The sequence below is a fragment of the Bos indicus genome, chromosome 5, assembly GCF_029378745.1.
Source record: "Bos indicus isolate NIAB-ARS_2022 breed Sahiwal x Tharparkar chromosome 5, NIAB-ARS_B.indTharparkar_mat_pri_1.0, whole genome shotgun sequence".
Lineage (NCBI taxonomy): Eukaryota > Metazoa > Chordata > Mammalia > Artiodactyla > Bovidae > Bos > Bos indicus.
Genome location: NC_091764.1, coordinates 110744740 through 110761091, shown reverse-complemented (window position 1 = coordinate 110761091; position 16352 = coordinate 110744740). Strand labels below are relative to the sequence as shown.

The 16352-nt window shown below is 40.3% G+C and overlaps 1 protein-coding gene across 1 annotated transcript in view; it reads left to right on the top strand.

Annotated features, from left to right (window-relative positions):
- The first annotated feature begins 1351 nt into the window (after nt 1-1351).
- The window catches only part of DMC1 (DNA meiotic recombinase 1), a 36437-nt gene continuing 21436 nt past the window's right edge, over nt 1352-16352 (top strand). Inside the window, exons 1-7 of the mRNA XM_019961802.2 lie at nt 1352-1490; nt 3586-3669; nt 4309-4353; nt 5381-5527; nt 7288-7370; nt 13279-13331; nt 15408-15449. Coding sequence (XP_019817361.1) covers nt 3619-3669; nt 4309-4353; nt 5381-5527; nt 7288-7370; nt 13279-13331; nt 15408-15449 — 421 coding nt within the window. The 5' untranslated portion in view covers nt 1352-1490; nt 3586-3618. The remainder of the gene's footprint in view (nt 1491-3585; nt 3670-4308; nt 4354-5380; nt 5528-7287; nt 7371-13278; nt 13332-15407; nt 15450-16352) is intronic.

Here is a 16352-nt window from a genome sequence, read left to right as displayed (position 1 = left end):
CTTGGGTGTCTCACTCACAGACTAGAGTGGTAAATAGTAAGAGAGTCACAGAGAAAGAGAAATTAGGAACACTGACTGAGGTATTAGGTACAGATTATGAAGCCAGATATGAAAAACTTGGAGTGAAAAGAAAAGCCTTGAGTAGGGAGAACCACACACCCCTGCCCCCGCCATATTCGACCTCCTAACCCGAGTATCCTGATTAAGATAAGTATTCTGCACGTCACCTGTCACCACGTCAGTCACCTCTGCTTAGCACCCTTCCCCTGCCTCATGGTCTTCCACCTCCTGACCCCTTTCCAGTGGCCTCTCTTCATCTCAGAACACGGCCACACCTAAGGGCCTTCTCTCTCACTGCAGCTTGTTTTCACCTCAGCGCCCACCTCAGTTCAGTTCAGTTCAGTTAAGTCGCTCAGTCGTGTCCGACTCTTTGCCACCCCATGAATCGCAGCACGCCAGGCCTCCCTGTCCATCACCAACTCCCGGAGTTCACCCAAACCCATGTCCATTGAGTTGGTGATGCCATCCAGCCATCTCATCCTCTGTCGTCCCCTTCTCCTCCTGCCCCTAATTCCTCCCAGCATCAGAGTCTTTTCCAGTGAGTCAACTCTTCGCATGAGGTGGCCAAAGTATTGGAGTTTAAGCTTTAGCATCAGTTCTTCCAATGAACACCCAGGACTGATCTCCTTTAGAATGGACTGGTTGGATCTCCTTGCAGTCCAAGGGACTCTCAACACCACAGTTCAAAAGCATCAATTCTTCGGCACTCAGCTTTCTTCACAGTCTCTCACATCCATACATGACCACCGGAAAAACCATAGCCTCGACTAGACGGACCTTTGTTGGCAAAGTAATGTCTCTGCTTTTGAATATGCTATCTAGATTGGTCATAACTTTCCTTCCAAGGAGTAAGCGTCTTTTAATTTCATGGCTGCAATCACCATCTGCAGTGACTCTGGAGCCCCCCAAAATAAAGTCTGACACTGTTTTCTCATCTATTTCCCATGAATACCCCCTAATTTCGATGCATCGCCTCAGCGCCAACTTTCAGAGTTCGTTCCTGACCTCAACATCTCCCTCCGCTCTAGAGACGCCCCAGCCTCCGCTCCACCAAAGCGCCTCTCCTCTGCGCACTCTCTGCACCTCAGTGTCGCTCCCTCACCGCAGCGAGACACCCACACAGGTTCTTTCGCGGCTCCTGGAGGATTTCCCGCAAGACCCTCCCACGGCCCCGCCCCTCCGTTCTTCTCCAAGTCTAGGGCCCCGCCTCTCAATCTTCGCCCCGCCCTTGGTGGGGCCGCCCCACACCGTCCTGGCCCCGCCCACTCCAGGCGCGAGCCCAGACTAGCAGTTTGGCGCCAAACCTATTGGTCTGCGACGTGTTGGACGCGTGTCTCAGCGTTCTGGTTCCGAATCAGAATCCCTGAGGACTAGAAAGCCCCGGCCGGGGGCGGGATTCGAATACCTTGAGAACCCGAGGGAGACTGTGGGTACGAGTGGTGTTTATGGCAACAGGGGAAGGCGGGTGAAGAATGTGAGGGGAAGTGGGGGCTTCCTTTCTGAGGCCTTGCTCGACGGTCGTTGCTGGGCCCTAGGCTGGTGGCTTTGTGCTTTTCGACTCCCATCCCAACCCTGTCGAGTGCTCTTGAGGGATTTCCAGAATCCTTATTTTAAACCAAGTCGGACCTAAGTCTTGAAGAGGCCTCCTCGGGCCCCTTACGAGGGAGTCCGGTGTCAGGAAAATGGCCGGTGGGCGGGGAGGCGGGGAGGGTGACCTGGACCGCGCTCGCCACGGTAAGGGACCGCTTCTGGCGCCTTAAACCAAGGTGTTTGGGAGCCCTACTTTAGATCCAACTGTTCATTCCATCAACTGCTATTTGAGAAAGATGGAGAACAATCATTAAGAAAGAAAGAACAGTCACTTAGAGATTTTGGGGTTATCATGTATATGATTAGCTATCTTGAGTGAGGGACCGCATTCCAGAAGATTCTGTTTACATTGTCTCCTCGTTTGCCTCGAATACTTTCTTGTACTAGGTGATAACGACCCTACTTCTGCCTCCGAAGTTTGTTCCCCACTGAGCTGGGCCCCAACTTAGTTTGGTGTTCAATGAGGAGATGAAATAGAGCAAAACTGATTATTTGGACCACATTTTCTAACGAACACATTCATGCTTTGTAGATTCCTGACTTAGAACAAAGGCTTTATCTGCTTATTGGCCCTAATATTTTATCATTAAAAGATTATTGTTGTTTAGTTGCTAAGTCATGTCGGACTCTTTTGTGTCCCTATGGACTATCCACCATAATTTTAAACCTTAAAATCATGAAGCTAGTTAATATTATAAAATGAAATACATCTAATGTTTTATGAAACAAAAAAAAATATGTTACAAGAGAGCTCCTCGTCATTCCAAAGCAGAAGGGAGTCCTTGTACATGAGAAAAATAATATCTTTTTATTGAGAATAGATTTAAGTTCTAGGTGCCAGGGAGGATGCAAGGAAGACTTAAGGTCGAAGTTCTTAAGACTGTTAACAAATATGAAAGTTTAATATCAACATTTAATTCTAAGATTCTTCTTAAATAACCTTCCAAGACAACAAAAAAGATATTGTTAGTCATGATTAACTGTGCTATAGGAAATCAAAAGATGATACTGTATCAAAAGATACAGTGTGGCCATTTTTGAGGAAATAAATGAAACTAGTCCCTTCACCCACTGGAGAATGAAATGGCAACCCACTCCAGTCTTCTTGCCTGGAGAATCCCAGGGACGGGGAAGCCTGGTGGGCTGCCGTCTATGGGGTCGCACAGAGTCGGACACGACTGAAGCGACTTAGCAGTAGCAGCAGCAGCAGTCCCCTCACCCACACATACCACACCAGAAAAAAGAAATAATGCCACAGGCTTAGGAGAAATAAGATAGGCCAGCCTAGTTATGGAGAAGGCAGTGGCACCCCACTCTGGTACTCTTGCCTGGAAAATCCCATGGACGGAAGAGCCTGGTAGGCTGCAGTCCATGGGGTCCCTATGAGTTGGACACGACTGAGCAACTTCACTTTCCCTTTTCAGTTTCATGCATTGGAGAAGGAAATGGCAACCCACTCCAGTGTTCTTGCCTGGAGAATCCCAGGGATGGGGAGCCTGGCGGGCTGCCGTCTATGCGGTTGCACAGAGTCGGACACGACTGAAGCGACTTAGCAGCAGCAGCAGCAGCCTAGTTATTCCAAACTATTTTTTCTTGAAAAAAAAAAGGACTTTTTAAATTTAATTTTATTTATGTATGGCTGCTCTGGGTCTTCCTATTTGCTGTTCTTCTCCAGTTGTGGCCAGCAGGGGCTTTTCTAGTTGCTGTGGGCAAGCTTCTTATTTCAGTGGTTTCTTTTGTGTGAAGCCGGGCCCTGGGCGCACGGGCTTCAGTATTGTGGTGCTTGGGCTCAGTAGTTGTGGCTCATGGGGCTCTAATATTTGTCTAATTATCTTTCTGGTCCTTGATGACTGAAATGAAATAAAAAATTCCTCGGGTAAAGGATTTTGTACTATATGATCTGTGACAACTTACTAATATTTCTTGTTTTTCCAGAATTGATTATTTTTCTGCTGTTCACCCTTCAATATGAAGGAGGATCAAGTTGTGCTGGAAGAACCGGGATTCCAAGATGAAGATGTATGCCTAGAATGTTGAAAGATACATAGATATTCATTCATTCTACAAAAATGGAGTTCCTTCTCTGTTAACTACTTTTAGAAACTTAACTACTATTTTTATTTATTAGAAATAAAACAGTTCTGGAGAGAGGCACTATTACAAATATGTAACAACTTGTTTGGCAAGGGGAGCTAAGATTAGCTACTTAGCAGCTGGCATGAAAGTATTTTAATAATTTAACAATTGGTATGGCCATATTGGTACCAAATAGCAGAGGAAGGAGTTCAAGGTCTGGTGGAGAAGACTGAGAAAACATATTTAAAAATAGCTTGTGTTGTTCCACTCTTTTGGATTAAGGTCTTAAAGAGTTTGGAGAGACTGTTGGAACTCCCCGGGGGGTCAGTGGTTGGGACCTGTGCTTCCACTGCAGGGGGCTGAGTGCCATATTGGGCTTCCTAGTGCTTTCAGTGTTGGCGCTGCTTTTAAGTGTGCATCAATACATTTGAAAAAGTATTATTGATCCTACCTCAATTTGTCTAGAGAAGCGGAATTTGAGGCGTTTTGAAGTGACTCATAATGCTGAATTAAGTCTTTAAAATATGTGAAACAGTTGGATATGAAGAATTAACACTTTTTTTTCTGTTCCATCTCCTTTAGGAATCTTTGTTTCAAGACATTGACCTGTTACAAAAACATGGAATTGTAAGTATTTTTTCAATACTCTGTGAAATTGTCCCTTTGAGAGTTTCTCAGCCTTGACTGTATTGGCATTTGGGACCAGGCAATTCTTTCTTGTTGAGGTGGCTGTCCTGTGCATTGTAGGGTGTTTAGTAGCATCCCTGATTCCTAACCACTTACTCTATGCCAGCAGCAACCCTCTGGTTGTGACAACCAAAAATTTATCCAGACATTTTTAGGTGTCCCCAGGGGGCAAAATTGCCCACAGTTGAGAACCACTGGTCCAACGGGAGGCATTCAGAGCTATCTACTGAAAATTTACTTTCTGTGTCATGTGATTAGAGTAAATACAGTTCAGTTCAGTCGCTCAGTCATGTCTGACTCTTTGCGACCCCATGAACCGCAGCATGTCAGGCCTCCCTGTCCATCACCAACTCCCAGGGTTCACTCAAACTCACGTCCATCGAGTCGGTGATGACAGAAATCCAGACTTTAAGTAACAAGCTAGATGAATTTCAGTAGCAATCAGTTGACAGTAAAACTTCTCTGACACTACCCTTTGAAGCCCTCACATTTACTCTTTTTCAGTTGAATTTAGAAAGTTGGAGCAAGAGAAAATGCTGGTTTTTTGGTTATGTAGTTATTTGCATTCTCCAAGGGTAAAGAAAAAAATCTTAAAAGATTTTTAAAGAACATACTGGTAATGAAGTTCTGTAGAAAGAAGGAGCTGAACTGAGGGGGTGAATGTGTGATAAATTTGTTAGCTTTTCTACCAACAGACTCTTCTTTTGAATTCCTTGTTACATTGCCATGGTCTCACTAACATTCTTGGGAAATCAGGGCACAGCCAGAACATTTGGCAGCATGCTGGGTATGTTCTACTCAGATATTTCCAGAACATTTGGCTACATGGTGGGTGGGTTCCACCTGGCTGCTTGTGTAAAATTGGCATCATAATGGAAGTAGATGGACATGAAAGCACATGACATAGTAGGGGAGCCTTTCAGGCTGGCATTTTCTCAGTCTGCTGCACCCATTCTTTTACTTACAGAATGTGGCTGACATTAAGAAACTGAAGTCAGTAGGCATCTGTACCATCAAAGGGATACAGATGACAACAAGAAGAGCCCTGTGCAATGTCAAAGGACTCTCAGAAGCGAAAGTGGACAAGATTAAAGAGGCAGCCAACAAGCTTATTGTAAGCAAAATCCATTCTTTGTTATTTTAGCTTAAATGGGCCCTGGGAATCTCTGTAGCCTTTTTCATTATGTACACTAGAAACTATTGTGATAACTGTGAGTTCCTGTGCATCACCACTATACATTATATGCCCCATGTTAACTTTTCATCATGTAAGTTTCAAAGCAATAATTTCTGAAAAAAAATGAGACAGAGGTTAAGAGACCAGGAAAACTATGAAGGCAATCATTTTTTACAAAACCTTTTATTTTTGTCTCCTTTTCTATCACTTTTCCCTTTTCTGTGCCTCTGCCTTTCCTTCTTTTCTTCTTTTTTTGTCCAGGATGTGCTGCTTGCAAGATCTTAGTTCCATGACCTGGGATCAAATCCAGGCTCCCAGCAGTGAGAGTACCAAATCCCAACCACTGGACTACCAGGGGCTCCCTCCTTTTCATATTTTTTTTACCTTCCTCCTCCTTATTTTTTTGCATTATCTCCTCAAACATTGTATATATGGCTGTTGTGAAGCACTCAGCACCAAAGAAATTGCTCTCTCCTGGTATAGGCATTTGATAAGAGAACATTGCATTTGAAAAAGACCAACAGTGGCTGGGTCTCCATTTGTGCAGTTAAGATAGATATGACCAAGAATGTGCTCATTGAGGCACCTGAGCATAAAGCTAAGTGAAACCTGTACTTTGTACCTGGGCCCATAGACCATAAGAGACCTATGCCGCTGATGGCTCCAAGCAGAAGCACATGCCTTTGACCCAAGTTTTTGTGTAGCACTTTTGGGGGCCGCTGGAGGCAGCACCTCTGGGAATAAGAATGTGCAGAAAGGCCAAAGCCTCTCTTTGCAGAAGAGCAGGCTTCTCCTTTTCTACATGTGTATAAGAGAGTCTCATTCTCACCAAGTCCTAGAAATTCTCTTCACCAACAGTTACCTCTTTCCTTCCAGTTGCAAGTGTCAGTGTGGTCCTGAACTTGGAGAGGACACAACTGAACTGGTCTGAACACAACTCAGTTGCTGTATGTTCTGAGTACTCTTGGGCTGTATACCCACAAGGCAGTTCCGTAACTGCCAGGGTATCTAAGGAAGCCCTAGTGCAGTACCCAGGGTTTGGGATTTAAACTGCTCCTTTATAGCTCAAGGCATTAGTCTTCTTTCCTTTGGAAAGTAATTCTATTACCAAAGAGAAGAATCTTTCTCCTTCTCGTGTACCCACTAATGCACCAACAGTCTAATCCTCTCTTAACTGAAACTGTTTTTCCTTAGAGAAAGAGATTGAGATATAGAGGGAGAGACAGAGACAGAGAAAGTTAATTTCATAGTACAGTGGTATGTATCAGAACTATCTGGAGTGGCTAATAAAGAACACAGAGGGCCAGCATCATTGAATGAAATCAACTGAATCACTTAGTAAAGTACGAGTCTGCTTTATGCCATAAATGTATCTCATTTAACTTTTACAGCTTCCCTATGAAAGAGACGCTATTATTATCCCATTTGACCCAAAAGAGGAAGCCTAAGTACAGCATGATTAAGTAGTTTACCACACATTGCACAACTAATAAGTGTTAGAGATGTAGTTTGAACCTTGGTAAGGTGACTCTAGAGCCTGTGTTCTTAACCATGATCTTGTGCTGCCTTCAAAGACAAATGAACTGTAGCTTATAGCAAATGATGACCGAGAATCAAGTATATAGTTGTTGGCAGCATTTGAAATTAAGATATTCATCTAATATCTTTTTTGAACCTTTCCTTTTGTCTTTCTGTAGGAACCAGGATTCTTGACTGCATTTGAGTATAGTGAGAAGAGGAAGATGGTTTTCCATATCACCACTGGGAGCCAGGAATTTGAGTATGTATTTATATTTTTTATAACCACTAAGCACAGTCTTTGGAATACTACATTTCTTTTCCTCTGTCCGAGTTGTTATTTTGACTATAAACAATAGAAATAGCTTCTTACTTTGCAGAATTTTTTTTTCCCCTCAAATGGCAACTGAAGCAAGTAAATTTTAGACTGCTTGTAAAAATGGGATTACCTTTTTTACAAGAAATTCAGACCCAAAGTATAAGTAGTTTCTGAATCAGTCTGTATTAATAAGCCATTAAAGAAATCAGTTTAACTTTTCATTTCCTTTTTATTCTCCATTGATCAAGGAAATTCCATTTCACTTTTGGTTTTCCTTAAAGATCAGTTGTTAGGGACTCCTCTGGTGGTCCAGTGGCTAAGACTGCGAACTCCCAATGCAGGGGAGCCAGGGGCTCAGGTTCCACCCCTCCTCAGGGAATTAGATCCCATATACCGCAACCAATTAAAAGAACCTGCACGCTGCATTGAGGGTCAGTTGAGACCCGACACAACCAAAGAAATATTTTTTAAAATTCAGTTGTTAGAGTGAATATTTTAGAGGAAATAATCCAATGTTGTTTTTGCTTTTCAGCATCAGCAGTTTTAACTCCTCCCCACCTTTTTTTTTTTTACCATCTTATGATTCCTAAGACATAGTCACCATCTTCGCAATGCAAGTTGACTACGGTGTGTGTGTGTTTTTTTTCCCTGCCTTAGTAGGCAGAATTACTATTTCATAAGTTAGAGAAGTTTCCAAGAGCAATTTGAACAAAGCAGTATTTCCTCAAAGTATTCCTCAAAACCTTGACCTCACAAAAACTCCAAGAAAAAAAAAGAGTTTCATAGTCAAATATGCCTCCCCATTTGAATGTCTGCTAGGCAACTCAGACGTCACAGGTCCCAAATCAGATTTCTAGTATTTGCCCCAGATTTGCTCCTCCTAAAATCTCCCTCAGCTCAGATCTCTTTCCTAATCGTCAGGTCTGGAACCTTAGTGTCATCCTTGGTGCCTTTTTTACCCCCTCACGTGCTAACTCTAATCTATTAACAAATCCTGTCTGCTCTGTCTTCAAATATATTTAGAATAAACCAACCAGTTTCTTCAACAAATAAATTATAAAGAATAGAAAAGAGGTGGACTCAGGGAGAAGACCTAGAGAGTAAAAGGCATTTAAAAGACATGTCACTTAATCTCAATACGTAGATCTTATTTTGGAGCCTAATGCAAACACACTACAGGAAGTAAGACATATGAGGCTGAAAACTGAACACTTACTAGATGTTGATATTAAGGAATTACTAATTTTTTAGATGTGATATGGTAATGCAGTTATATTAAAAATAAGAGTCTTCATCTTGTAGAGATACCTACTGAAATATTTAGGATGAATTGATATGTTGCCTAATATCTGCTTAAAGTAATATGAAAAGGGAGGTAAGTGGTTGGCAGTTTATATGGAAAAAATTTTGGCCATGAGTTCATGGTTGATAACTGTTGAGGCTGAGGGATAGGTACATGATAGTTCATTATTATAATGTTTTTTGTCTACTTTTGTTTATGTTTGAAATTTTTCATAATACAAAGTTTATATGTATATTTTTCCTATTTGTATCTATATGTGTACAGAGAGGGAGAAAAAAATGTAAATTTAATTACTTCTCACAACCTTCTCCTTTGTTACCTCACTGGCCTAAACCATCTATTAATATCTGTTCTGGATTATTGATAATAATTTCTAACTAGCTTCCTTCCTTTAGACCTTGCCCCTACCATTTATTCTTCACATAGAAGGCAGGATAAATTTTTTTATATAATTTTATTTATTTATTTTTGGCTGTGCTGGGTCTTCATTGCTAGGCGGACTTTTCTCTAGTTGCTGGGAGCAGGGGCTACTCTTCATTGCAGTGCACAGGCTTCTCATTATGGTGGTCTTTCTTGTTGCAGAGCACAGGCTCTAGGGCTCATGGGCCTCAGAAGTGGTGGCACGTGGGCTCAGTAGTTGCGCTTCCAGGGATCTAGAGCGTAGGCTCAACAGTGGTGGCACCAGGGCTTAGTTGCTCTGCGGTATGTGGGATCTTCCTGGACCACAGATTGAACTCGTCCATGTCTCCTGCATTGGCAGGAGGATTCTTTACCACTGAGCCATCAGGGAAGCCCCTGAATAATGTTTTTAAAACATAGATCAGATCATAATACTCTTCTGTCCAAAACACCCTCATGACTCCCCAGGCTCACTCAGAGCAAAAGCCAAAAATCCTCCCTAATCTCAAATCTAAGCTCTTATTTGTCTTCTGGTTTACTGTGTACCAACTGGGCTAATTTTTTTGCTATTCCTAGAAAATAGCAGACACACTCCAACCTCAGGGCATTTGCACTTTGCATTCCCTCTGCCTGGAACTCTCTTTCCTCATTATGTACCTGGCTTGCTGTCAGATTTTTCAGGTCTTTGCTAACTCACATGGGCCTTCTGTGATCATTTTCTTTGAAAATTTATTTGAAAACTTCCTACCTTCATCCTCTGCATCTTTTATCCCCTTTCCAGATCTAATTTTTATTCATACCATTTAATAACATCTGACATACCACATATTTTACTTACTTATGTTTATTGTCTGTTTTCTCATTAGAATTTAAGCTCCACAAAGTGATGGATCTGTCTCTTTCGTTCACTGCTTTACTCCAGTTAGACCCAGCTGAGCACTGAGCACATACACACATCACTCCAAGTGCATAAAGCACTCTCTGGCACAAACTAGATGTTCAGTAAATATTTGTGGAATAACTAATTGACTGAATAAGCAAATAGTAAAATATGTTGGGGAAGTGCAATAAACTGTATTTCTCGGAGATTTATACATTTTATTAAAGGGTCTGAATTCCTACAGTGAAGTAAAACACCTGTTTAACCTAGCATTGCCTCAAATTTTTAAAATCACAGAACCTTTTGTTCAAATAACAGCTAAGGAAGAGTCTTTGGGAAATCTTGCTCCAAGACTAATTGGTCAGGTACCTTCCTGGTGGTCCAGGGTTAAGAATACAACTTCCAAAGCAGGGGACATGGGTTTGATCCCTGATTGGGGAACCAAGATCCCACATGCGGCCTGCACACTGTGAGAAGAGCCCACGTGCCACAGCTAAGACCCAACACAACCAAAATGAATAAATATTTTTTTAAAAAGACAAATTGGTCCAAGTCAGGTTGATCAAAATAATTTGATTCAAATGATGACTTGATATTCTCCAGTTGTTCTACCACATCATGGTTTAAGAATCATCTGGCTGGACTTCCTTGGTGGCCCAGTGGTTAAGAAACCTGCCTACCAGTGCAGGGGACATATGTTTGATCCCTGGACCAGGAAGATCCTGTATGACACGGGTCAGCTAAGTCCATGCACCACAACTGCTGAGTCTGCATGCTCTAGAGCCAAAGCTTTGCAACAAGAAAGCCACTGCAATGAGAAGCCGGAGCACCAAAAGTACTAGAGAGTAGCCCCACTCACTGCAACTAGAGAAAGCCCACGTGCAGCAACAAAGACCCAGCGCAGCCAGAACAAACAAATAAATAAATACAAATTTTAAAATTTGGCTTAGAGAAATTATTACTCTATATATTACTTATATATTATTAAGTAATATACATTATTATTTATGTATTATCAGGGCTTCCTTTGTGGCTCAGTGGTAAAGACTGCCTGCTGCAATGCAGGAGACCTGGATTCGATCCCTGGGTCAGGAAGATCCCCTGGAGGAGGGCATTCTCTAGTACTCTTGCCTAGGGAATCCCATGGACAGAGGAGCCTGGCACGCTGCAGTCCATAGGGTCGCACAAAGTCAGACACAGCTAAAGCGACTAAGCAGCGGCAGCAGTATATATTATTACTTAATATATTTTTTCTTAAGCTGCAAGCCCATTTATAAATTTGACAAATTTTAAGGAACTTTTCTAATATGGTTAACCAAATTTCCTTGAATATTTTAACTTATATTTATAAATTTATTGTATTTCTCCTCAGAACTTTGCTTGTATAATTACTAAAATCTTTTCAATTACTTGAATGTCTTATAAATTTAATGTATTGCAGGCAGATTCTTTATGATCTGAGCCACCAAGGAAGCCCCTATAAATTTAATAAATTAAACATAAGTATAGTGAGTCTTAGACACTCTTAAATGTTCAAATACTGTGTATAAAGTTAGCTATCAACTTAGAAGCTGCAGCTTTATATCATTTAATCAATTACAGGCTAATGTGTTATGTTATAAAAATGTCAAATTCTCAAACTATGAGAGTTTTCAAGTACCAAATATGCACAGTTTATTCCCAAATTTAATATGAAAATAGTAATCTATGAGCTTGATTTTTGTCTCTATTTTAAAATCTTTCAAGATTTAAAAGCACCATTTCTATTCCTAATACTAAATTTTCCTCAGTTTCCCAAGGGAACAGTTAGTTATGCTATCCCAAGCAATTTTGGGTACACTTTCAGTTGAATTGGGGGTTCATTTTTTCAGAATATCCACCAGAAATTTTGTCTTAGATTTTCCAGGGCTATAGCCATTTCTCTAAAATTTCTCTAAGCCAAAGTTTTAGGGTGGTTTTTCTCAAGATGAAGAAGGACAAGTAAAACCTCCTTTAATAATTGGTAGACTTATAGAATCTCTAAATAAAAATCTAAATAAATTCTAAATATAGAATCTCTAAATATGCCTTTCAAATGGAGTGGTCTCTCCAGCATGTCCTTTAGATTCAGTTTATGCGGGTCAGTATCTAGATTTTTTTCTTTTTCTCATTGAAGTCCACAGCTCTCAATTTGTGGCCAACTTCCAACACTGCTTCAAGTTACATTTAAGTTACTCTCAAACTATGTAAATGTACATCTGTTAAATTATCCATATCTCTTAGAGCTCTGTCTGGTTTGTGACCATGTCCCAAAAGCCATGCTAATATAAACTACAAAGATGTTTAAAGTGCTCCTACCAGATCTTAGGGCAATTACTATAGTTAATATTTGTTGCATTAAATGAATGAATGAGATTATTTAACTTTAGGTCTTTTCATATCAGGAATATATATCAAATGCACTAAATCACTGAGTTACCAATTAAGTACATGCTGTCAAAATCTGACAGTTATTTTTCTAACTGCTAGCAGTACCTATCACATCTTTGAATATTTTCTATTCTGACATGTTCTTCATAGAATTTGGCTTGTGTGAGATACGTCAATCATGGTGACAATCACTGGATTCTCCTAATATCTATTTTTCATGTTTCTCAGTACTTTAAAAAATTTGGATATTTGGTTGACTTTTAGAAACATAGTCCCAGCACAGTATGAAGAACCCAATTAATAACTAAAACCATTTATTCAAACCTCAGTTCAATTCTAAAGAATAATGAAATATAAGGCCTGCATAGCTCATTTCCTGTTGGTAGACAGGAGTGGGAACAGCAGGACTTATAGATTGTTTTGTCGATCCTCCTACCCATACACAGTATAACCGGTGATCTAAGCAGGTGGGAAGCCATTTGTTCAGCCAAGAGTGTGTGTTTATCTTGGATGGATAGAAAGACACATAGATCAGTTCAGTTCAGTTCAGTCTCTCAGTCGTGTCCGACTCTTTGGGATCCCATGGACTGCAGCACGTCAGGCTTCCCTGTTCATCACCAACTCCCAGAGCATGCTCAAACTCATGTCCATTGTGTCAGTGATGCCATCCAACCATCTCATCCTCTGTCATCCCCTTCTCCTCCCACCTTTAATCTTTCCCAGCATCAGGGTCTTTTCTAATGAGTTGGTTCTTCGCATCAGGTACATAGATAGAAATAATACCAATGACATTAGCACTTTCTCCTTTCTTGATATTTCTATTTCTGTTCCTGTTACTGAAGCTTACTTTCTATTTCTAGTAAGTTGCTAGGAGGTGGAATTGAAAGCATGGCAATCACAGAAGCTTTTGGAGGTAGGTAAAAGCTTAATATTTTGTTAAATGAAAAATATATGTATGTATACACACCCATATCAATGATAAATTGTATCTGTTTTGGAACTTATGATGAAATATCAGTTGTCATAATGCAAGATCTTTCTGGGCTACAATTAAAATATTTTACAACATTAACAGATGAGTTTTATTGACATTTTTCATCTTTTTATCTCTGATTCCTATAGAAGAAAATTTTTTCCTCTCATACCTTCAGAAAGTAGTTGTATAATGAGACTGATCTTATTAATATTTTTAAGAAATGCATATATCAGGAACATAGAGAATAGATTTTTCTCTTTGTTGTATCCTCTATTAAAAAAAAAAGTTGGAAATTCCCTGGCAGTCCAGGGGTCAGGACTGCATTCTCACTGCTAGGGCCTGAGTTTGATCCCTGCTTGGGGAATTATAATCCCACAAGCCTCGTGGTGCAGCCAAAAAGAAAAAAGAAATCCATGCATAGCTATTTTATGTACTGCTCCTGACAGTTCCATTATTTTCAGTCCTCAGAGAACCAAATCTGGTTTTTTGTTTGTTTGTTCAGTGTTGATGTTTCTGCTGATTTGGAGAAATAAATTTTTGTTTATTTCTGTTGACTCCCAGTCTTAATGGCTTGTTGTTTGGTTGCTAAATCATGTCCGACTCTTTGCGACCCCAAGGACTATAACTCACCAGGCTCCTGTGTCCGTGGGAGTTCGCAGGCAAGAATACTGGAATGATTACCATTTCCTTCTCCAAGGGATTTTCCCCACCCAGGGATTGAACTGCATTTCCTGCATTGCAGGCAGATTCTTTAGCACTGAGCCACCTGGGAAACCCACTTGAATGACTTACCTTCTTGTGTGTTTATTGATATTTGTGAACATATTTCTTAATTATAATCTGTTGAAGTTCAGTGGGCCTAAATTGGTATAGTGGGGATGTTTTTCTCTAGAGAGTATTTGCTTTTGTTGATAGCTAGGAGATACCACCAATTTGAGGATCACCCTGGTATTCCCCTTGAGGATCTCAGATCAGTGCGAAAACTCCAGGCTCTCTTTCCTTTGGTGGAGCCTTACACTTTCATTTATATGATTATTCCTAAGAAAAATTTGGGTTTTATGGCAGAAAATGAAGAGGAACTAAAAAGCCTCTTGATGAAAGTGAAAGAGGAGAGTGAAAAAGATGGCTTAAAGCTCAACATTCAGAAAACGAAGATTATGGCATCTGGTTCCATCACTTCATGGGAAATAGATGGGGAAACAGTGGAAACAGTGTCAGACTTTATATTTTGGGGCTCTAAAATCACTGCAGATGGTGACTGCAGCCATGAAATTAAAAGACGCTTACTCCTTGGAAGGAAAGTTATGACCAACCTAGATAGCATATTGAAAAGCAGAGATATTACATTGCCTACAAAGGTCTGTCTAGTCAAGGCTATGGTTTTTCCAGTGGTCATGTATGGATGTGAGAGTTGGACTGTGAAGAAAGCTGAACGCCGAAGAATTGATGCTTTTGAACTGTGGTGCTGGAGAAGACTCTTGAGAGTCCCCTGGACCAGTCCATTCTAAAGGAGATCAGTCCTGGGTGTTCTTTGGAAGGAATGATGCTAAAGCTGAAACTCCAGTACTTTGGCCACCTCATGTGAAGAGTTGACTCATTGGAAAAGACTCTGATGCTGGGGGGGGACTGGGGGCAGGAGAAGAAGGGGACAACAGAGGATGAGATGGCTGGATGGCATCACTGATTCGATGGACGTGAGTTTGGGTGAACTCCAGGAGATGGTGATGGACAGGGAGGCCTGGCGTGCTGAGATTCATGGGGTGGCAAAGAGTTGGACATGACTGAGCGACTGAACTGAACTGAACTGATCATCTAAAGGACAGTTCTGAAAAAGAAAACCTTTAAAAAGTTATTTTTATTACTAGTATTCATATATATAGAATCCATTCATGACATAGAGGCACTTCGTGTATGAGATTTGACAGTTGGAAAAGGAAACCATACTCTAAGACCATATCTAGTCTTTATGAAAATAATCTAACTCTTAACTATTTTTTTCCCTGTGTTTCACAGAATTTCGAACTGGAAAAACCCAACTCTCTCATACCCTCTGTGGTAAGGATATATAACAATGATAGCAATACCAATAATAATCATAGCCATTACTTACTAATCTACTTTGTGCCTGGTACTTTATATAATCTCATGTAATCTGAACAAACTTGCAAGGAAACTAAAACTCAGAGAGATTACTTAACTCCCCACGGTTACACAAATACCAGAGCTGGTCTGTGAATGTGTGATACGTGAGGCCATGTTGTGTGTACTGCACCCTGAACACCTGAATGGAAATAGGGAGGAGGTGAATGGATATATGAATGTATTGGTGGAGAGAGGTATTTGTTCATGGCCTCAATTTTTCCTATTCTGTCTTTTGTATGTCATGTTTATAAGAATATCACAGAATCTATCAAGGCTTTAGAATTCCTTACTTTCCATAGAGTAAGGGTGGAACTAAAAAAGACTTAAAATAAGGAAAACTATCTCCTTTTACATAAAGTCATTGTACTGTATTTCTTAGACCCAAGTAGAAGGAAAATGGGTGTTTAGTAAGGGGATTCTGGAATCCAAATAGCTCTACCCTTAATAGCTGCATGACCTTGGTTAAGTTGCTTCACCTTTCAGATTTTCCCCATCAGTAAAATAGGAATAATGCTAGGGCCATTTTAGGATTGTTTTGAAAAATAAATGAAATAATGTGTGTGCTTAATGTAAAATAATTCCTTAGTGTTAATACTACATATAAAGAAAATACATTTAAAATTAATGCATCCATTAATTGAAAAGTTACTTAAATGAGTTACATAGCATAAATTATATTTGTGATTATTTCTTATAGGAAGAAAGTAATATTTAAATTCTACCTCTGTTCTTTTAAAAAATTTTTTTATTACAATATGGTTGATTTACTATGTTGTGCCAATCTCTGCTGTACAGCAAAGTGACTCATTTATGCAC